The sequence below is a fragment of the Stomoxys calcitrans genome, chromosome 1 (genome assembly GCF_963082655.1).
Source record: "Stomoxys calcitrans chromosome 1, idStoCalc2.1, whole genome shotgun sequence".
Classification (NCBI taxonomy): Eukaryota; Metazoa; Arthropoda; class Insecta; order Diptera; family Muscidae; genus Stomoxys; species Stomoxys calcitrans.
Genome location: NC_081552.1, coordinates 129,606,851 through 129,631,074, shown reverse-complemented (window position 1 = coordinate 129,631,074; position 24,224 = coordinate 129,606,851). Strand labels below are relative to the sequence as shown.

Here is a 24,224-nt window from a genome sequence, read left to right as displayed (position 1 = left end):
GAGTTGCGTTTTTGGTATGGGGGAGAGTTTCCGTCCCCCTTCCGATACCGAAGAATTATATGGCCTTTGTTTCCTTCCAGACCAACCTACACAATATGCCAAAATCAATTCTGCCGTTTTTCAGTCTATACGGAACAAACAAACCGAGTCCCATTTATCCGTGATTGGCTAATGTGCCCATTTTGGGCGTTTCTGTGCGGGTGGGGTAACCCCCTATACTTCGACATGAATTTTTATGCCAGATTCGTTTTGCGTATGCGGGAGAATACTTTTCATTTGATACCCATATTGTCCTTATCGGTCCACTTTTGATTTTGGGTGGTGTTTTTGGGGTAACGGTGGAGGGTTCGCCCCCTTCCGTTATCAATAAATTATAAAGCCTATTCCTACTTCCTGGCCATATTCGTAATCGACTCCCGAATACCTTTCATTTGAGTCCCATATTGTCATGATCATCAAATAAACCTATTTTAAGGGGTTTGGGGCTGGGACGGCCCCCCAGGTACTTGGATCCAACTTTTATTATGAAATTCGTACTCTACTCTTGAATACCTTTCATTTGAATGGGTAGTACTTATGGGGTAAGGCGGAGGGTCCGCCCCCTCTCGATATCAAAAAATTATATAGCCTATGTTTCCTTCCAGACCAACCTATACAATCTGTGAAAATTCCAAGGTTATCGGTTCAGCCGTTTTTGAGTCTATACGGAACAAAGAAACAAACCGACAAACAAACAAACGCAAACTGAAATTTATTTATAAGATTTGCGTAGCCCTATTAGGCAGGTAGCTTAGCCAATTCTTTAAGACACGGCTTTGGAGGCATTTGTATTTTTGTTGTTTGTATATGTTTTGCGAGCTTGCAAGACAAACAATTTTATAACTACAGGTCATATGCAGTAGGTGGGTTTTATATACATTACGGCCGAACCGCCGAAGTTTTCGTACCGCGGCTTCAAAAATGTTGACTATTCTGCCTTAGATGAAAGGATTCGGGAAGTCTACAGGAATGGGATATATGATCTTATATCTATCGATAAGAAATGTAGCTTTCTTCAAGATAACATTGGACGTATCTGTGTTATAACAGTCCTCATTCGGACTAAGATGAAGAAATCGGTTACTAAGCCTTGGTTTAATTCCACTATTAGGAATTTTATTCGTAACAGGGAACTAGCCTACTCCAGGTGGAAACGTTTTAAAACGCCTAAACTTCATGAGGAATTCCGCACGTCAAGAAATAAAGTTGATGCACTCATTAGTGATGCAAAGTTACGATATTATTCATCCAAATATTATTCGGCGTTAGACACGAAAGACAATTGGAGGGTTATAACGATATCGGAAATGGAAAATCCAAGGAAATTTATAATTACCAAGGTGATATAAATGAATTGAATGAAACTTTTGTCAATATTCCGGCCTTAGATATAGACTCGACTTTTTACCAACACACTATTAGGCTTCCGGAAAGTGATTGCAGTTTTGTGTTAAGATGTGTATCGCACGACGAAGTTCTACATAGTCTTAGATCATTCAAATCAAATGCTATTGGTCTTGATAACATTGACCCAAGATTCATTAGAATATGAGTTCCTTACCTTCTATCTTATTTGACTCATCTCTTTAATTCAATTCTAATCACCAGTGCATATCCGACTATTTTGAAAATATCAAAGATAATCCCAATCCCTAAATCGAATAACGATATCCGTCCGATTTCTATACTATGTTACCTCTCGAAAGTTTTCGAGAAGATTTTGCATAAACAAATGTCTCCATTATGAATCTTTGTTGTCCGATAGACAATCCGGGTTTCGTGCCTGTCATAGTTGCGTTAGTGCATTAGTTGAAGTTTCGGAATCAATTAGAAGTAATATTGATGATGGCAATGTTACTTTTCTCGTCCTACTAGATCATTCAAAGGCTTTCGACTCGGTTCATCATCATAACATACAATATATATGAATCTCAGAAGATTTTTCAATTTCAGCGATACTTCTATTAAATTGGTTCAATCATATCTTAGTAATCGGCAAGAGTCAGTGTACGTAGTTGATTCAATATCATAGGCAATTCTAGTGCCTAAGGGAGCTCCACAAGGCTCAATAATTGGTCCGCTCCTTTTTTCGCTCTACGCAAACGATCTTCCTACCCAGCTGGTCCATAGCCAAATCCTTATGTATGCTGATGAAGTTCAGTTATTCCTTAGCGGCTGTGTTAATAATATTAGTGAATGCGTGGCAAAACTCAACGAGGACCTGTCCCATGTCTATAAGAGGGCTACAGCAAATGGTTTATTTCTGAACCCCCAGATTCACTAAGCCAACGAAAATTAAATGTAGTATTCAACAGCATTATTAGGTATGTCTATGGTATGAGAAGGACTCAACATGTTTCTCACTTGGCTACTTCGCTTTATGGCTGTAGCTTCGACAATCTATTGAAAACTAGAACTCTATTATCCTTACTTCAAATTATTTGGAAAAAACCCCAAATTTCTCTATGACAAATTAATATTTGCCCGATCTAGAAGGGGTAGGAAACTTGTGCCTTTTAGAAGAAAGAGCATAGTATCTGAATGACAGTTTTATACGAGTACCATACGTCTTTGGAATACTCTTCCTCACAATATCCAAAACATCAGCAACGCGTCAATTTCTACAGACTTTTCATTTTTCTTCGAAATTAGTTGTTTTAAAATTTTTTTTTTCTTTTAAACAGTATTATTTTCTAACCTATTCTAAAGTTTATTTTAACTATTTCACAAAATTCTAAAGTTTATTTTAATTATTTTCTACAATGATGATTGAAAATGTTTATACTTTTAAAAATTATTTTATTATTTCTTAAGAAGGATACATGACTGTTCTTACAAGCCTGCACTATAACTATAAGATTTAATCTTGTTGTGTAGATATTCATAAAATAAATAAATATTAACTAATGAATTTTAATGAAATTGACATGAATCGAATGTTATTTTTCTTGAGATGTGCAAAATATATATGAAAATAAATTTTCCGAAAAGAAAATCCATGAAAATGAAGAAAAAATGTTCAATAAAAGAAAAAGTAGAAACATAGCAAATTGTTGTTACGAGAGGTGACTGGTATGTGTGAGGGAAAGAGTATGTTGAAAGAGGTCACTATTAGGGTGCGGGTGAGTGGTGGTCAGTCAGTAGCTTAAGCAGCGTTTTCCGGCTAAATACAATTTTAGCAACGCACTTGTTTAAACATTGAAGTAAACATTAACAAGTAAAAGCGTGCTAAGTTCGACCGGGCCGAATCTTGGAAACCCACCCCCATGGATTCTACTAAAAATGTATACAAAGTAAATTAAGTTGAAGGGCATAAGTTTATTTTACATACCATACTCATTTGTATCGTATTTGGCACAGCTGTTGAAAGTCATAACAGAACACTACATGCTCAATTTCAGCCAAATCGAACAAAAATTCCGGCTTGTAAGCGCTCAAGAAGTCAAATCGGCAGATCGGTTTATATGGGAACTATACAGGTTAAACACCGATTTGGACCGTATTTAGTTCAATTATTGGAACTCATAGCAGAACACTACGTGTAAAATTTCAGACAAATCTGACAAAAATTGCTGCATCCAGGTTCTAAAAGCCAAATCGAGAGATCGGTTTATATGGGGTCTACATCTTAATCTAAAATGATATGACCCATTTGCAATCGCCAACGACCTACATCAATATTAAGTATCAGTGCAAAATTTCATGTAGCTACCTTTACGTGTTCCACCGCTATCGTGATTTCGACAGACGGACTTGGCTTGATCGACTCAGAACGTCGAAACGATCAAGAATATATATACTTTATGGTGTCTTAGAAGAATATTTCGTGGACAGAATGACTAGATTAATATACCCCCATCCTATGGTGGTTGGTATAAAAACGATCAAAGTTACTAATTGTGTGGCGACACTATTCATTTTATTAATGAAATAGTTGGCTTAAAGTTAAAACAAGTAAAAGAAAGATTATGCAGCATTTTTGTTTATTGTTTATATTAAGTGATGGGTTTCATTTGTTTTAAGATAAACCAGAAAGGAAGGGCAAAAGTCGAGCGGTGCCGACTGTATAATACCCTACACCTACCCTATAAGTACAATGTGGGACCTATATCCAATTCTGAACAAATTTTGATGAACCTCGGCGAGCAAATATGTTCAAACTGTAAAAAGTACGGTTATCAAATGACGACATTATGGCAAATTACCCAAAATCTGACGAACATATATATGGGAGCTATATCTAATTCTGAACCGATTCCAAGCAAACTTCTAAGATAATGTGGTAGTCGTCGAGGAAAGCGTTGTGCAAAATTTGGTCAATAAATGCCCTTGCAGCGGGTCTTGGGGTGAAAATCTGGCGATATACATATATGACAGTTATATCTAAAATCAAAATCTAAAATTTCGACAGAATCGGTTAACAAATGAGCATTTTTTTCCAATACTTCTCAAAGTCGGACGAACATATATACGAGAGCGTCGAGAAAAGCGATTTGCAAAATTTTGGGGTCAATAAATACGCTTGCTGTGCCTCTAAATCGGGATATATATATATATATATATATATATATATATATATATATATATATATATATATATATATATATATATATATATATATATATATAAAAATCCTTCCTGCCTAATTTCGAGAGAATCGGTAAGAAATGACAATTTGATTGCATTGTTACTTAAAATCGGACGTATGTTGATGGTCATGAGAGGATCCGTCGTACAAAATTTCAGGCAAATCGGATAGGATATACGAAAACAGAATGACGAAATTAGTATACCCCCCATCCTATGGTGGAAGGTATAACAAGAAAAACATTTTTGGTGAACATGTATTAGTACTTAAAATTTTTTAGTATTTAATTAGACTGCTATGGAGAAAAAGTGCAACATAAGGACCACACAACAGGTTCAGATAACCTGTTGTCTTGGCATAGGTGGAGCGACGATGAGAACCACTCCCACTAGGACACTGGAGACTATTCAAGATATCCGACCCATTGACATACAGATTTAGTGTGAGGCAGCCACTGCGGCTATGAGACTTAAGGCGATGGGAGAATGAATTGAGGATGGGAGTAGCTCATGCTATCGCGTTATAATCTAGGCGACGATAGGAAACCTGGAAGAAATGGAAGAGGTTTCCGATCGGATACTTGAGACGACACTTGAGGTCGAGTGCGAGGCACTGCTTCCAGCGGCAGTGTGTCAGACTGACGGAACCCTAGTATTGCATTCTAGGTCATGTTACACGGATGGATCAAAGCTAGAGGACAGAGTGGGCTTGGCGGTCTACATTGAGAACTCAAGGACTGAGATCGGTTTTAGACAACCTGACCATAGGCGGAGATCCGGGCGATCACGAAATGCGTAGGGTGGTGTAGTGCAAACGCGAGGACATCGAATGTGAACATCTTTACGAACAGAAAAGTTGCCATAAAGGCCAAGTCGGTAGATCACGAATAATTTTGGACGGTAGATCACGAATAATTTCTGGGACATAAGGGAATAGGGGGGAATGAAAGGGCAGACGATTTGGCAATGAAGGCCAGAGGACTGCTGTCAATAATCTACGTTAACCCGAAACCTTTCATGTCAACGCAGTCCGAGTTAAGGGCATGGGCGATGAATGCTGATGTAACACTGTGGAACAGCGGAACGGTCGGCAAGACGGCGAAAATCCTAGTGATCCTAGGGTGATCCAGATCGTGAGAGGACGAGGCTATTACTGAAAGGAGGTAAGAAGGAGGTCAGTATAGCTTTTAGTATTATAACGGGACACGTAGGACTCCAAGCAAAATCGGTGCGGCAAGTGATAGCATGTGTAGGCCATGTGGGGATGATGATGGGGCGTTGGGTATTTCCTATGTCATTGCCCGGCTTTCGCGGATAAAAGACACCGGTACTTAGATGGGGACACAAAACCAGTAATGAACCAACTTATGGAAGTGGTATGGAAAAAAATTAAGGATTTTGTAATTAGCACGGAACTCCTAACATAAAATTTTCTTTTTCGAGATTACTTTTTAGTTTTTAGACCGCACAACAAGCCGATGACTGGCTTAGGTGTATATCAATAGTGGCATGGTGCGGATTAATATCGAATTTTTTAATATCGACGGATTTCAACCTCACCTAACGCGAGGACGTCTTAAATCAATTGGCCATCAGGGCAATAGCAACCAGGACGGTAAGGTCACGGACAGTCTTGGAGTGTAAGAAGGAGATTAGCGTCATCTCTAAGAATGGGACAGAATACACACCGTTTGGGTACCGGACTATAGCGGAGTAAGGGGGAATGAAAGAACAGACGATTTAGAAGTGAAGGCCAAAGGATTAACCATACATAAGTTATTTTTATATCAATATAAAGACTAAATCTTTCGCTCTTGTGTGGTACGCTTTTCCTGCTCTTGGAATGAAAATAACCTTTGTGTCCCGCTATCCCACAGGTATTTACGCCATGCTGATACAAGCAGAGTATATCTCCCTTAGCCAAGGTGCCAATCAGTCGAATACAACTTGTAATTCAACCGTGTTACATCTTCAGAGCTTGGCAATGTAAACAGTCAAAACTATTCATCGCGCAAATGATATTCGACTCAGACACAATTTCCTTAATAACCTCCGACGAATGCATATCAGTGATAACCTCTTCTGGCGCAATGTTGTCTGTTGGAGAGATTTTCTGGAAATGTGTATAAATGAGGAGTTCTAGTATTTCCTCACTAGACATAATCGATACATTCGCTGACTTTTGAAATTATCCCACCGCAATTGGTTTCGAGAAAAGGATGTTCCTAAGCCTAGAGGTCTCCGATGTATCCCCCAAGGAGCTGCAGCTGCAATTCCACCAGAATGTGATCCAGGCCTTTCTCAGCTCTATATTTTCTTAGTTCAGCCTTATAGACGTTCTTATCGTGTGGTGCCCTTGTGGCTTTCGCCCAGTTGAAGAGGTTTCTGCAGACCTTCCTTAGACAAACCACTTCTGGGGACCACTATGGCGGTGACTGTTTGCCCCGTGGCTTGGCTCTAGGACATGCAGACACAGGCGTGTCGTTCAGGGTTTTCGTAATCCCCTTGATCATTATGTCTATGTCCTCAGCAGTTTCCTCCTTATTTCATTTATCCATTCATTTTCGGATTTTCTTCTGGTCAGCCGAGAAACCACTAATGCAGTATTTTCCTCTAGGCTGAAAATAATATAACTATAAACAGAGAAACAGTGGCCATTCAACATTTCCCAGTCTCATATCCTCCCGGTTATATCCTCCGATATAAAGGTAACATCAAGTACCTTCTGCTTGTTCCTGGTAATAAAGGCGGGATTATTACAAATCACCAGATTGCAACTTATAATATTGGCTTGCCCAAAAATAATTGCGGATTTTTTAAAAGAAAGTAAATGCATTTTTAATAAAACTTAGATTGAACTTTAATCAAATATACTTTTTTACACTTTTTTTCTAAAGCAAGCTAAACGTAACAGCTGATAACTGACAGAAGAAAGAATGCAATTACAGAGTCACAAGCTGTAAAAAAAATTTGTCAACGCCGACTATATGAAAATTCCGCAATTACTTCTTGGGCAACCCAATATATTCAATAAGCAGCTCACTGCTTTCGTTTATATCTGAACTTTCCCATATCTGCTTATTTAATAAGCAATCTAAGCCTTGAAGGCAATATCTCTAAATCGTGTGTCATATATAGGGAAGACAGCCAGTAATGAGACTTATTAATATCAAGACTGGCTACTTAATCTTCAGTGCTTAGCGACGGAGGAAAAAAAAACCATTAGACCGCTCTTTGCATGAACACAGGCTGTGTATCTCCCATTCCCTGTACCACGAATGGAGGAATGATTCGTTCCTGGATAAGAACAACATAAAATCCTCAAACATTCGGCGCGTTTCCGCCAGAAGTTCATCCTCACAAGATTCTTCGATCATGTCATGATGAGTTTCCTCACGGATCCGGCAGCAGTTGAGAAAGCAGTGGAATCACTCCTTCTCAGGACATTGGACACTTTCGGTGTGAACGACTACTCCTTAGAGCTTCGCTAGCGGTTGCTGTCGAAGTACCTTTTGATTACCGTCCTTCCCGCAGGCGCACACCTTGAGCCCAATCCAACCAGGTGACACACCCATACAAGGTTTGTCGGGTGCCGTTTCGAAGCTTTACCCTCCTGTTTTGATCATGGCACGGGGATTTTCAGCCTCCTGCAATCCGCCACACTTAAGAGATGTGGTCGATAGTTCTTTAGACAAGCATTCAGCAACAACTGCTGTGTCGTTTCGTGATTCCCCAACCCCAACGATTTTGTACATCTTCGGCGTGAACTTGTTGAATCTGTAGGATACAACTCCTTAAGACTTGTTGAGGTCTGGGAGACAGCCAGAGTTTAGTACGAATACTAAATGTCTTCGATCGCCGTCAGCCTCATCCAATCTACCAATATTGTAGTCATTGGTTGAAAGATTGGGATTGCAGTCCCTTTGTCTCCCAAGTATGGATTCAGGATCTGAGGGAATCCTTGGTATCCAATCTTCCTGCTTGACTAAATCCATTGCTGAGCCTGGCCAGATCTCGCCAATCTTCTTTAGGGCGCAACGATCCATTTCAACTGAACGTTGATTCCTGCAAGCAATTAGTTTGTAACGACCTCGATACTAGCCAGCATTGCCACAAACTGGAGGTGGCCCATGTACAATAATTCCGCAAAGACATCGGAGTATACAGATGACAGTCTATTGACTATCACGCTACAATTGATTGATGAAATATGCATGTTCACGAGGAAGACGAAGGTGGGCCAACTTGACGCGCCACGTTTCCTCAATAGAAGAAATTTCGATATCTGACAAAGTAGTTAGCAAAGATCTTGAATAGGAAACTTAATTGGAAGTGACACAAATGTTGGGCACTATGTAGACGGGCCGTAAATCGAAGTGGGCCTGAATCCGAGTATAGTTCACTGTCTCTACAGAAGCATGTTTAGACCAATTTCGAGTGCGAGGCACTGCTGCCAGCGGCACAGTCTTGGACTGACTAACCCTAGTATTGTTAAAGACTTTCTGACCATAATACGGTCCTGCAGGCAGAGATCCGGGCGATCACGGAATGCGTGAGGTGGTGTTGTACTAACGCGAGGACGTCGAGTGCGAACACCTTTACGGACAGTAAAATGGTTATAAGGGCAATAACAACCAGGACGGTAAGGTCACGAACAGTCTGTATGAAGGAGATTAGCGCCTTCTCTGAGGATGGCATAATCCGCATCGTTTGCGTGCCGGACCATAACGGTATAGGGGGGATTGAAAAGCAGATGAGTTGGGAGTGCAGTCCAAAGAACTGCCGTCGGTAAACTTGGTTAATGCGAAACCTTTCGGATCAACGCAGTCCGAATTAAGGGCGTGGGCGACAAACGCATATGAAAAATTAAGGAACAGCGAAACAGTCGGTAGGACGGCGAAAATCCTATGGAATGATTCGTATCATGACAGGACGAGGCTATTACTGAATGAAGTAAGAAGGAGGTCAGTATAGCTTTTGGTGTCATAAAGGACACATAGGACTACGAGCTCACTTATGCAAAATCGGTGCGACAAGTGATAGCATGTGTAGGACATGTGTCATATATGTGTAGCATTGCGGCACGCCGTTCGGACTCGGCTATAAAAAGGAGGCCCATTGATATGTGAGAAGTTTGTTCCTGTTTCTTAGTGGAATGTTCATGGGCAAAGTTTGCAGTTTACCATTTATGATTACATCGTAACCTTTTTTATTTGTTTTGATAAGAAGTTGCATGTATATGCTTTGTATATTTGGCCATTTTGGGTACAATTGGAAAAATGAAATACCCTCATAGAAAAAGTCTATATTTGCTATTTTCAGCAGCAAAACCACTGCCATAATAGCATAGTTGCTTTTATGGCAGAAAGAAACATAAGTTTGTTGATACCAATAAACATTGTCTGCCAAACGTTTTTCTTATATCTTAGCAAACATTTTAGGTCATCCTAGAGGCACATTCTCATTTCTATAGAATAAATATGATTTTACTCGATTATTTGTCTCTTGTAATTAAAATTATCAAATTGTGGAAATTAAAAAATTATGCGCTAGACACACCTAAAACTATTTTTTTTGCTACAGTCACCTTTTTATCATTTAAAAACAGCAGAAAATGTTTGTTGTTTAGCTGCATTTCTATTGTTTCGACACACATATTTTCACTTAGTAATTTCTCTGAGTGTACTGTCATTTCTCAATTCATTTGAAAATTTAATGTTAAATTTAAATTCTACTTTGGTTACAATAGTTTACTCTTTGCAACCCACCCACAAAACAAAAAGTCATTGTTTAAAGTCTATAGAAGTCGTATACGAAACGATTTAAAGCAACTTAACTGATTTTTAGAGACAGCGATCAATATATTCTATTGTAACAGAACAATTTGTTTGATTGATTGTATTGTGTGATATTTTTTTAAAAATTAAGTTGGTTACAAGAGATTACTCTTTGTAACCCACAAACAAAATAAAATTTCATTACATTTCATATAAAAAGCAGTTATATGAGTTACATAAAATCGTTTTTTATACAACTTTTGTAGACTTTAAACTAAAGAAGTTGTATGAAAAACGATTTTAAGTAACATAACTGCTTTTTATATTAAAGTTACAGGCATCGATCAATGTATTCTATTGTAGCAGAAAAATTTGTTTACTAACGTAGCAAGTATTGCTTGTCAATTAAGCAGCATTGTATGTTCAATATGTAAGGAGAATTATAGTTAATGCAGTTGACTATGTTGCTTAAAATGTCAGACTGAAATGAACCACAGACCTGTCTGTTTGTTAAAACAACAGTAATGCCCGCTTTTTCATTTGCTGAAGACAAAAACTTTTCTTATAGTCTCTTTTTCATTTCACAAATTTCGTTGAGTGTAATTTATTATTGTGTCCATACCTGTTGCGAGTGTAGCAAAAGTTCTTTCCTCCTATATGATTCTTGAGGCTCCGTGTTATGTCTTACAATGTACTCAGCCAACTGTCTGGCGGGAAACTCCGTTTCGCATACAAAGTGAAAATCCTTTGCTAAATGAGCTGCTTCTCCCTCGACTAGCGAAGTTAATAAGGTGACGTTTGCCGCTTTACGTCTTCCGGCGGGTAAGTTTAAGCCAATTTTTTCAAGCTTCTCTCTTAGCAGTCTGCCGCCATTTTTGCTTTTAGCCCTGCGTAACAAATGAAATTGTAGTATGAGTTGTAACATTATTTTGTCGAGTACTATTTAACATTGTATTTCTGTTAAACAAACCTCCTCAAAACACCGCCCAGCAGGGATGCATTTAGGCATTCGGGGGGAGACAACCGTCGTTGCACTTCGGCGATGGTAACCTTGTATTTCGAGGTGCTGGACAATAGACTCAAGCGGCCAGGAACAGCGCAGAATACCTCACTGGGAGAACCTGAGCTAATGTTTCCTACATCCTTCCCACTTTTCATGCCTATAAAGAAAACAAAAGCCATGTTAGTGTATGAGTGTTGTAATGTGGATATAATACTACGATGAAGGATCATGTTCTCGCTCACAGCAATCCTGCCAATTAGGAGTTATGTTACGAAAGACTTCGTGCTGATCCCCCTGCACAAGGCACAGTTTCCATGTGTTCCTTTTGTTATGAACCATGAATTTGTTACGCAAGGGCTCATTGTGTGCGAGTAGTGTACTCAACCCCATTGCCAGGTGTGTGCCGGTAAACGCCCATTTCAAAAACTATTTTTTGTGTGTTGTTCGTGAGAAGAACGAACCACCTTCTGGACATCTTCATAACCACATACAAGGCAAATTTATCCCTTGTTTTGTCGACGGAATGTGGAGCAAGTCTAGCGATATTTAGCAAAATGATAAGTGTTGAAAAGATGTTTACTTACTCTTTATTAGAGGTAAATCCGACATAAAGGCTACATTGTCGTCGATACCTGCTGTCTGGCCGTCATCTACAGCGTTTTGGAGAGCCTGATGTAAAGCTAGCGGATCATGATCATGTGCTAGGCGTCCTCCGTGTGTTGCACCTGTGGATATCGCACTACCATAGTCGCTTCGACGATCAGAATATGGAAATCCATGTGACAATTGTGTCTGAAAAGTTAATACAAAATGTAAAGTATAAGTAATGGCAGATCACTATGACATGGGAATATGCGCCCATCTGAGAACAATTTTGGATTTTCAAAAACTTTAACACTTACTAAATCAGCTGTATTGATTTCTAAAAGTTGAAATGATGCATAAAGCCAAGTACTTAATACACACACGCAAAAAAATAACACGTTTAAGCCATTTTTACGAGAAACGACATACTTTTTTTTACAAAGTTTTCTTTTATTGTAACTCACGTAACGTTTCGCCTTAACGTATCAAACGTTAGCCATAAACGTAGTATTATCGAATGTTAATTTAACTTTGTTTATTGTAAATCCTTTAGCAACATCGCCTGAGGTAAAAGTACCTTTCTTTTACCAAAAACTCTTTAATGGCAAAATGGTTACGATAGCCATAAATGATTATTCGTTTACCGGACCAATAATTATTCTCTTGTGTCTCTCCTACGGGAGTATTAGGGCGTAAAGATTATTTAGGAGTAAAGACCAGTAATGGATAAAAGCGATGGGTGGATGGTAAACTCGGAAAATTAAAATTTTTGAAGTTTCGCCATAGGTACATCCAATAACAAAAATCATTAGGCCATCATGAAAGGCTCTTAATATAATTGTGTATTATAACATTTAAATAAATCCAAATATCTTTTGGAGGAGTTTGAATTACCAATTTAGATCTGCTTATTGTTCTTGCAATACAACGGACATGCATGTCTGCCTATGACGCTGACGGCTGGGTTTGAATCCTAGCGAGATCATCATAAAATTTTCAGCATTGGTTTTCCCCTCTTAATGCAAGCAACATATGGGAGGTACTATGCCATGTAAAACTTCTCTCCAAAGAGGTGTCGCACTGCGGCACGCCATTCGGACTCGGCTTTAAAAAGGAGGCCCCTTATCATTGAACTTAAAACTTGAATCGGACTGCACTCATTGACATGTGAGAAGTTTGCCCCTGTTCCTTAGTGGAATGTTCATGGGCAAAATTTGCAAATTATATGAGGGATGTATCAAGATATAGTCCGATATAGCCCATCTTCGAACTTAGAGTGTTTATGGACAAAAAAAGAATCTGTGCAAAGTTTCAGCTCAATATCTCTATTCTTAAAGACTGTAGCGTGATTTCAACAGACAGACGGACAGACGGACGGACATGGCTATATCGTCTTAGATTTTTACGCTGATCAAGAATATATATACTTTATAGGGTCGGAAATGGATATTTCGATGTGTTGCAAACGGAATGACAAAATGAATATACCCCCATCCTTCGGTGGTGGGTATAAAAATATGAAATTTGTCAACGAATTGAGACAACTCCTTGAAATTTGAAATAGTAAGAGCTTAGGTGGTATCAAGATCATGTGTAAAATTTTAAGGCCTTAGGTGGACCGGGCGCCTCTTGTTAAGGTTCTAAATTTGGTCACCTGTATTTCGATTAATTGTTGGGGTTGCCAAATCTTTATTTGTGGTCCGATTTCCAAATTTTTTGCTGGTTAGTGCTCAAGAATCCCTACAAAAAGCCTTCGTAGATTGCGATTTACCAAGCCATTTGTGGTTCGATTTTCATTTTGATGCATTGGGATTGGATTGGTGACAAAATTCAATGACTATGCTACATCAAGTTTCAACATCCGATAATTCAGTAAAAACGTATTCTGTTTGAAAATCAAAAAGTTTTATAAAATTAGATTTTTTGCAAGTATTTTCATTGATTAGTCTTGAACGAAAAACTTGTTTAAATGCAATATTTTTTTCTTTTCTATTTGTAAAGAGCACATATTGTAGATGAGTTTTTAAAATTGTGAACAATATATTTCAACTTAAACGGGTGCAATATATACTTCAAAACAGGCAGTTTTTCTTCTAAAAATTGGAAAAATCCCTCAAGTCCTCAAAAAACAATGCTCAGATCTCCCATTCAGGCTTATTTTTTTGCTTCACAGCAAACTTACTGCAAAACATACGATTTTGAAACCATTTTTACCCGAAATGGGTATTTTGGGGAGTTTGGTAAAAACAATCGGGCAGAGTTTATTTTTGGTTATTTAAAAACTTATTAAGGTATCTTTACTCGTTTTTTCTTATATTTTTTTTTAATCTCTAATAGAAAATTTAGATTTTTTTCATACTTTTGTTTTTACACATAATTCATTTTACACATTAATGACTCCGATGTTCATTCCAAAATATGGCGATTGAAAATTGCATTTTTCTAAAGACGAAAATTCAAATTTAAAAAATTCAAAGAAAAAACGAGTAAAGGTTTTTTTTAGTTTTGCAAATAAAATTGTCTTTGAAAAGCTAAGGCTAAGGCAAAAATGATTTCAAAAACGGAATTTTTTAGTAAATTTGCTGTGGATGCTGGTTTCGGGCAAAAATGATTTCAAATACGGAATTTTTTAGTATATTTGCTGTGGATGGATGCTACAAGTATGGTTGGGAACAAAAAAATTTTTGCATGTGCTTAGGGGACATTGGAAGTAAAGTTCGGCCGGGGTGAATCTTATATACCCTCGCACTTGTCAAGTTCTTTGTCTGATATCACTATATAGGCAAACAAAAGATAATGGATAAACATTCCTATGCTATTGCAGCTATGCTATCGGGCATATGCTGGTCTTGTCACCGCTACATTTGATCATATAAACAACGTTCGATTTATCCTCTTTTTGGACTTTGGATTTTGTTCTGCTGAAAAGCTCATTCACCGTTCTATTCATCCTCAATGGTAGCTGGCACTTTTCGTTATTATATTGGGTTGCCCAAAAAGTAATTGCGGATTTTTCATATAGTCGGCGTTGACAAATTTTTTCAAAGCTTGTGACTCTGTAATTGCATTCTTTCTTCTGTCAGTTATCAGCTGTTACTTTTAGCTTGCTTTAGAAAAAAAGTGTAAAAAAAGTATATTTGATTAAAGTTCATTCTAAGTTTTATTAAAAATGCATTTACTTTCTTTTAAAAAATCCGCAATTACTTTTTGGGCAACCCAATCTATATTCGACTTACATAGTCTTTCCGAAAAACCAGACGGTGAATACAACAGCATTACGTTGAACGCAACTTCATATTATAAAATGTAATATATTTGGAAAAATATTAATGTGAATTATGTTACTAAAATGTTTTAAATTTAGTATTTTGTGTAAACATCTAGCCTCGAAAATGGTTTGACGATGTCGACCAAAATATTGGAAATAAAATAAGACAACAGGCAAAAACTTTGTTTTTTTTCCCATGACCTATAGCCGATACCGTACATCAAGCTTCATAATTGAGTTTTAAAAAATTGTTTCTTGAAAATATTATAGTAATATTTGTAAACCAATTTCAAATCTGAATGGACTTAAGGAAAGGCTAAACATTTCTCCAAATAACAAAAAAAAAAAAAAAAAGAACAAATAATATAGTCTGTCCTTTCCTTCTAAAAGGAAAGGAAAACTTTAAATTTCTAAATTTTAAATTTAAATAAAAAAACTAAATTATGAATTGCGAGGTATATTTTACAAATTGTTTTAAAAAAAAGTTCTTACTTGCTATACTTTAATTGGCTATGACAGATTTTTTTTTTCACTAGCCGAACGTTAAAAAACGTTCCAAGCGCCTCGATCTTCTGCGCTCATTCTAAAATCTCTGAAACCAAGTTTCGAGGTGTCTCTCACCACTTGATGTTTCCATCGGGCTTTTGGTCTTACCGGTTTGCGTGTACCACCGTGTTTGGCTTCAAAAGACTTCTTTGCTGGAGCTTCTTCATCCATTCTGACCACATGACCGAGCCAACGCAGCCAAAGTTCTTATATTTACGAAATTTTGTTTCATAGATATAAAGAAAATTTTCCTAATATGTATAGCTTTTCATAATGTTTATAAACTTTTCATAAATTATATATATGTTTGATTTTCATAAATGTTTTGATGCGTATCATTGATCCCATATGTTAGTGTTTTTTGAAGCATGTTTCATCGATCTTATAATAACTTTAACTGGGACGAAATTAAAAATTTTTTCATAAATGTTATGGCAAAATCATTAATATCATGAAGATTATTTTTTATTTGTATTTATTTATTAATGAGGTGAGGAAAACAAAACAGACAGAAAACGTGGTACTAATAGGGTGCAATGCGAACTCTCACCACATTTTGTGGGGTAGTACCAACACTAATAAGCGGGGCCAAGCCCTGTCAGAGTTCTTGAATACTAACGATCTAAAAACACTTAATATTCGTAACACCTCTTCAGGAAAGGAAATCAGCCCAAGAAACACCGTGGATTACCGGGGAGATTCGCAATATTGGGAAAGAGGTCCGAAGACTTTTTAACAGAGCATGTCGAAAAAAGGCAGAAGTTTATTGGGGTGAGTATTACACATGGCTCAAGGAATACAATAAGATTACCAGAGCGGCAAAACGTGCCTCCTGGAAGCTTTTCTGCGAACAGGTCTATAGCGTTAATGATGCCGCAAGATAAAAAAGTTTCTCTCAAAATCCCATGTCCAAACTGAAAATGCCTCACACTTAATCTGTGTGTAAATGGGTAGGATATATAGAATAGTCTCCAGTGCCCCAGTGGGCATGGTCCCCATCGCTCCGCCTATGCCAAGACAACATGTTCTCTGAACCTGTTGTATGGTCCTTATGTTCCACTTTTTCTCCATAGCAGTCTACCAAACTACTGAGGCGTAAGAAGGTATTGATCTACTCACGCTCCTGTAGAGCCAGTAGACTATCTTTGGATTCAGGCCCCATTTCGAGCCTTCGGCCCGTCTACATAGTGTCCAATATCTGTGAGCCTTCTCAGTACGCTCCTGAATGTGACACTTCCAATTCAGTTTCCTGTCCAAGATCACTGCTAACTATTTGACCTTATCAGATATCGAAATCGTTTTATTGAGGTGGTGCGTCAAATTGGCCCACCTTGCTCTTCCTCGTGAACAGGCATATTTCAGTCATCTCTGGGTTAACATTGAAACCTCTGAGTCTAGCCCAGTCATATGCCATATGCAAGGCCCTTTCGGCCCTTCTGCATAGCTCGTTCGGATCCTTACCACTTAGAAGTATTTTAACATCGTCTGCGTAGCAGTGAACAGTGAATTTTATTAGACCCCTCGACGTTCGTGCCGAGTTGGGCCCATTTCGATAAAACTGCTATAGGTTTATGAATAATGCTATTTTCATCGTATCATGGCGAAAGGTGGTTAACATATCTTATCTACGATGTAGTGGCTATCCAAAGATCGGCCCGTCCGAATTTAATGGCTTTTTACCTGTTTTGATGTTTTTTGATATTTAGGAGGCTATTGCAAAAAATTTATTTCACTATCCGAACGTAGAATTGATTTCCAAGCCCATCGATCTTCTTCGCTTCTTCTTCAATCTCTGATACCCAGTTTCAAGATTTCTTTCTCCACTTGGTCACTCTATCGGAGTTTTGGTCTTCCTCTTTTGCGTCTTCTATTATGGCCACCTTTAAAGGACTTCTTTACTGCAGCTTCTTCATTCATTCTGACAACATGCGTAGCCAACGCAGCCATTGTATTTTAATGCTATCGCCGTCATACGTCAAATTCTCCATCGGCGCAGGCAGGATCTTTGTTTCAAACACTCAAACAGCACGGTTAGTATCAGTGTGTAGTGCGATTTTTATTTATCGAGAGGTGGCTTTGCTCCTGGACTGCTTGCTTAATCAAAAGTAGCTTTCTCTATTTTCTTTATCTGCTCGGGTGAACAGGACTTTACGGGAACAAGTACTGTCCACGCCTGGATTCGAACATCTGAAAAAATTTTCAACGGTGGTTATCTCCTACTAATGCTGGCTACATTTGTGAGGCACAGTACCGTTTGGTGTGACCGGGCCGCCATGTAAAACACTTCTTCACAAAGAGGTGACGCACTGCGTCACACTGTAGGGAATTCGACTTCAACAGTGTCGTTTAATCAAAACACTATAAGTCATATGAACTTTCAACTTTCAACTCATTTGTTTTAGCCGTTGAACTAACTTTACGAATTTTGCTACAGTAGAAATAAGAAATTTTCATACCGTAAAAAAAGAAATTTCTGACGACTTTAAAATTTTTATATGTTTTTAGAAAAACATGGAGACATAGTTGACTATTCAATAGCATCAAACTTCGAATCTTGGTTTTTCTAGTTCAGGGGATACTTGACTATACATATGTTCAAAAAAGTTTTGCCCAATTTAGGTATTTGAAGCTTTTTTTAAATAAATCGATACAAAAAAGCGCACATTTTGTGAATAACGCTGTTTGTATAGCTTGTATGCCAATTTTTGCCCAACTTGTTGGGCACATATTTCAAATAAAGATTATTAAAGCTTGAGTAAGTGATCTGTAATTTTTTGCAGATGTATTTTCTCAATCTTTGTTGCGATTTATGTAAATCCATATTCAGCGATATCTTTAAACACACTACCCTTTAAAATACTAGAAATTTTGAAACAATTTTTTCGAAAATCGTTTTGTTATACTTATGTCTTTTAAGTGTAGGTCGTGTTAGCTTCGATTGATATAAAATCAATGAAACAATCAAAGTTACATACCGATGGCCACCGTACAATTCATGTAATGTAGTGCTACGCTCTATGTTATGCCCTTACATAGAGCATGGCCCTACAACGTTGTTTAATTTGTACAAATTTACCGATTTACTTAAAATTTATCACATATTTTCCTCATTTACTAACATCTGTCGTATATTTCGGTCCAATCCGTTGTTAAATCTGGGACAACAACAAATGTGAACAGATTTTTTTGATATTCATCAAAAAACTTTTTGCCTGTGCTGAATTTCAAAAAAATCGACACATAAATCAAAGAGCTATTGTAATATCAATAAATAGTATAATATAATCAGAAATCAGAACGGATTTGCCTTTGAGGTCAAATTCCCCACTGTGCGCCGTTCGGACTCGGCTACAAATTTGCATTTGAACTTATGAATAAAGTACTAATTTGATATACAAATTTTGTCCCAAGTGTCTAGAGTCTCCTCACCTTCAAAAGACCCCTAAATGGACATGTATACCGAAGGGGACAGTAGCAACTAAACGATATTTAAGACTTGGGTACACATCCCATATTAAATTGAGGCCCCAATAATCTGTCACCACAACGGACATGTTTGTTCAACGTTACAAATTGAGTCTCAAAAACGGCTGAACCGATTACCTTGAAATTTTCAGGTTGGTCTGGAAGGAAACATAGGCTATATAATTTTTTGATATCGGAAGGGGGCCGACCCTCCCCCATACTCCAAAAGTACTATCCAATAATAAAAGTGGACCGATCGGGACAATATGGGACTCAAATGAAAGGTATTCAGGAGTAGAGTACGAATTTCATAATAAAAGTTGGGTCAAAGTAGCTGGGTGACCGCCACAGCCCCAAAACCCCTTAAAATAGGTTTATTTGACGATCATGACAATATGGGACTCAAATGAAAGGTATTCGGGAGAAGTTTACGAATATGTTCAGGAATTAGGAATAGGATTTATAATTCATTGATAACAGAAGGGGCGGACCCGCCACCCCAAAAACACCACCCATAATCAAAATGGACCGAAAAGGACAATATGGGTATCAAATGCGGGAGTAGATAACGAATCTGGCATAAAAATTCATGTCGAAGTATATGGGGTCACCCCACCCCCACAAAAACGCCCAAAATGGGCACATTAGCCAATCACGGATATGTGGGACTCGGTTTGTTTGTTCCGTATAGGTTGAAAAACGGCAGAACCGATTCTCTCGAAATTTTCGCTAATTGTGTAGGTTGGTCTGGAATAAAACATAGGGTATAAAATTTTTCGGTATTGGAAGGAACAGACCCTCCTACTTATGCCAAAAACAGAACCCAAAATCAAAAGTGGACCGATCGGGACAATATAGGATCAAATGAAAGGCAAAAAAAATTGAGTCTCAGTACCCATCGGGCCACCCTACCCCAAAACTCCCCTAAACAGACATATTGGACGTTCATTTCAATATGAAAGGTATTCGGGAGTAGATTTAGGGTCCAAGTACCCAGCGGGCCGCCCAACCCCAAAATTCCTCTAAGCAGATATATTCGAAGTTCATGTCAATATGAGACTCAAATGAAAAGTATTAGCCAGTAGATTACAAATATGGCATAAAATATTAGGTCCAAGTAATGGGAGGTCGCCCACCCCCAAATACCCTCAAATGGGCATATTAACCGATATGGGACTAAAATGAAAGTTATTAGAGAGTAGTTTACGAATATGACATTAAAATTTGCGTTCAAGTCTAGGTGGCGCTTTTCATACTAAAGATACGTCAAATGGGTTATTTGACCCATAATGACAATATGGGATTCAAATGAAAGGTATTTGAGAGTAGAAAATGAATTTGATAAACCACCCCCTAAACTGAACTTCATTTCTGTTGGGAATAAAGAACGAATTTGATATCCATATTTGGTCGAAATGTCTGAGGTGTCATCCCTCCCCTAATGAGTACATTACCCTAAGGAAGAACATTACCACCAGGAACCGAGAAGAGGCAAATTCTCATACATCAATGAGTGCTTTCCGATTCAAGTTTAAACTCAATGATAAGGGACCTTTTTTTATAGCCGAGTCCGAACGTCGTCCCGCATTGCGACCTCTTTGGGGAAAATCTTTTAAATTACCATGCATGGCATTGTACCTCGCAAATGTCGCCAACATTAAAAGGAGATAAACACCGCTTTGTCTGATGCTCGCGCCAGGATTCAAACGCGTTCAGCGTCATAGGCTACAATAGCACGAAATCGATATCGGCATTCAGGACCTAAAAAGATATTAGAGAATTAAAGAAGGCGCAGCGGAGCGGGCCCGGTTCGGATAGTCTTATATACTACTGTGCTGCTTCGTGTTAGAGTACATTTAACATTCACCCATGCTATATTAGATAAATAAACTTTATAACAAAATGACAATCAAAATCAAATGAATTTATTACTAAATGAAAATCAAATGAATTTATGTTAAATGAACTGCCTATAAATTACAACAAAATGAGATGTAAAATACAGACTTAAAATGATCAAAAAGCTATTTTTTAAAAGTTTTAGCATTTCTTATGCGCTATAGATTTCCTGATAAGTTGTTCCAGAGATTTGTGCTGTTAACAAGAAATTGTCGCTTTGCTATTTGGGTCTCAAATCTTGGTTGAGTGAGTCTTAGTTCTCTATATGGTGGAGCTAGTAACTTTATGTTTTTAAATGAAAAGTTAAACGGTTGGTATGCAAAGTGGGATACATAGCCTTGTCGTTTTTTATTACATACATGGTGCTATATCATAGTTAGCAACTTTGCGCTTTTTACTTTAATCTGCATCACAATTTGCAAATAATTCACATCCATACAGCAGAGTTGCTATTAAGTAAGTTTTCGCAAACAACATTCTTATATCGAATGGCCTTGACAATCGAACTGTCCACATATTACGCCACATACCACAAGCCTTACCAATAATTGCATTAATATGGTTTGTGAAAGATAAAGTGAAATTAAAAGTAAGACCAGTGTGTGTAGCTGTCTGAACATCGTCTATCGCAGAGTTGCAGATTTTACTGCCAACGTTTTCAGTAATTGTTACATTTCTCTTGCATTTTGGAATCAGCAAAGTCCTTGATGGATTTTAGTCATATTGCTTTATGTTTAATTCATTGTTGATATTCAAGACGCAGGATTGTATGCCATTGAGTTCGCAGCACGCTTATAATTGGATATCATCAGCATTTATTTCGATTTTGCTTGTAGTTGGAACTTCAGGCAAGACAGTTGTATATGTGGATCAAAAGAAGACCAAGAATAGAAACACAGGTACTCATTTATATATCTTCAAGAAGTTTAACCAATTATCAGTTTACAGTCAGTATGAGAAAGATGGAACAATATCAGCAGTTTGTGTATTATAATTTAATGGATTACAGTGTCGAATGCTTTGCCGCGGTCCAATAAAGGAGGAAAAATATCATTTAATGATCCATGTATTGCCGAAGGGACTCAAAAGCCAGATTGTCAGTTTGATAAAAGATATTGAGTATTTCTTAATATGAGTATGATGTATGGTTAGACAGCAATTGCGCGATATTAATTTTTTGACATTCGAATTGGAATGATTTTTACGTGTTTCCATCTCATAGAGAATATCGACTTGGTAAGAACCGTGTTGAATATATAAGTTAAATAAAGACATAATTTATGCAAAATGATCTAAATAATAATTAGTTCATCAGTTCCTGTCGCATTGGATTTGATTGAAAAAATGTTGTAGAGAACTTGAGATTCCTCTACACAACAAAGAGAAAACGCATTTTTAATTGAGACAATGCTAATAATATATCCTATTAAAAATTGTTTGCTTCAGAGTCTAGGTAACGTTAGGTTAAAGTGGCAGTCTGCCATCAGGCTCACTCATTTAAGATTTTTCTTTATTCGTAGGATTTTAGCAATGAAATCGAGCCAAAGACCCAATAATTCTGTCTTTAAATTTAATTTATTATTTACTAACGGACATGACCATCCGTTTCAAATTTTGATCGCTGATTGATTCCTATTTTACTTCATAGATGACTGTCCAATTGTTATTATTTTTATTTTAATTCTTTTTTTAAACTTAGCATCTAGCCTAAAAAAATAAAATTTAAAGACTCTCCTATTTATAAGGCCATTTTGATCATCTTTAAATAAAGCTTGTTTGTCTTTGGCTTAAATCTTTAAAATTAGTATAAACATTTTTTTCAGTGCAGACGTTTTCGTCCATTGTGATACCACAGGAACAAGAGATGGAAGATTCCTTCTGATCATGAACTACCGAGGTCGTTTTAAAAAACCCAACAACTTGCGAATATTAACATCTGCTAAATCAGACAAGATCTCAAAGAAATGAAAACCTAAAGTGGAACTCCTCCTGACTGAGAGTGTGGAACACACACACAGCAGATGTTCTATAGTCTCTTCTTCCTCGACGTCCTCCCAGCTTTGGCAAAAGTCGTTACTGGTAACCTTCAGTCTGTCAGCAAGTTTTCCGGTCAGACCTGTCATTACGGACACCTTGACTTACACTTCTGTTCAATCCAGAGACAGCAAAGCTGTAGACCTCTTCAAGTATATATTAGGCCAGATGATTTTGGAATGCTCACACCCCCTTGTGCTCACACCCCCTTTTGTGACTATCATTCAGTGCCCTTCGGGCCTGATCCTGAAGACTTAGCTCCACTCCCACGGATTCCAGTTCTCCTAGAATGTGTAAGGTAGTTCCTCACAAGCTTGTCCGCTTTACAATTCCTTGGATATCTCTGTGGCCCGGCACACATAACAGGTGAATATTGAACTGTTCATCCATCTCGTTGCGAGATCTGCGACAGTCGAGGGCGATTTTCGAATTCAGAAATACGTTCTGCAGTGATTTAATGGCTGCGTGGCTGTCTGAAGAGATATTTACGCCAGTTGTCTTTATGACATTATATCTTAGTCATTCGCCGCTTCTTTAATTGCAGAGATCTCCGCTTGATACACATTGTAGAGCCACGTTATTCATTGGAGAGTTTCCCGGAAAGTGTATGTCAAGGAGCAGTTCTAGTGTTTCCTCACTAGACATTGTCCATGCGTCCTCTCCATTCTGAATATATCCCACCGTAATAGGTCTCGAGAGTAGGTTCTTCCTTAACCTAAAGGCCTTTGCTGTAAAATTTCACCCAGGATTTGATCTGAGGCTTTCTTAGCTCGCCTTTGTATTTTCTTAGCTTAGCCTTATGAACATCCCAATCGTGTGGTATCGTTTTGGCTTTCGCTCTGTGGAAGTGTTTTCTGCAGCCCTTTCTTAGACCTGTCAGTTCTGGGGTCCAGCATGGTGGTCGCTGTTTGCCCCTTGGCTTGGTATTAGGACATGCTGACACAAGCGAGTCATACAGGGCTTCGTGATCCACTTGACCATTATGTCTATACCCTCCGTAGTTTCCACTTCCTGTTCTTGC

The 24,224-nt window shown here is 37.9% G+C and overlaps 1 protein-coding gene across 2 annotated transcripts in view; it reads right to left on the bottom strand.

The window, feature by feature from the left end:
* The window catches only part of LOC106092071 (transcription factor AP-2-epsilon), a 208,737-nt gene that overhangs the window by 3,761 nt on the left and 180,752 nt on the right, over positions 1-24,224 (bottom strand). For both annotated transcript variants that reach the window (XM_059370632.1, XM_059370633.1), the window contains exons 4-6: positions 11,991-12,198; positions 11,374-11,563; positions 11,026-11,290 (exon numbers count right to left, since the gene is read on the bottom strand). In XM_059370632.1, the coding sequence (XP_059226615.1) occupies positions 11,026-11,290; positions 11,374-11,563; positions 11,991-12,198 (663 nt within the window). The remainder of the gene's footprint in view (positions 1-11,025; positions 11,291-11,373; positions 11,564-11,990; positions 12,199-24,224) is intronic.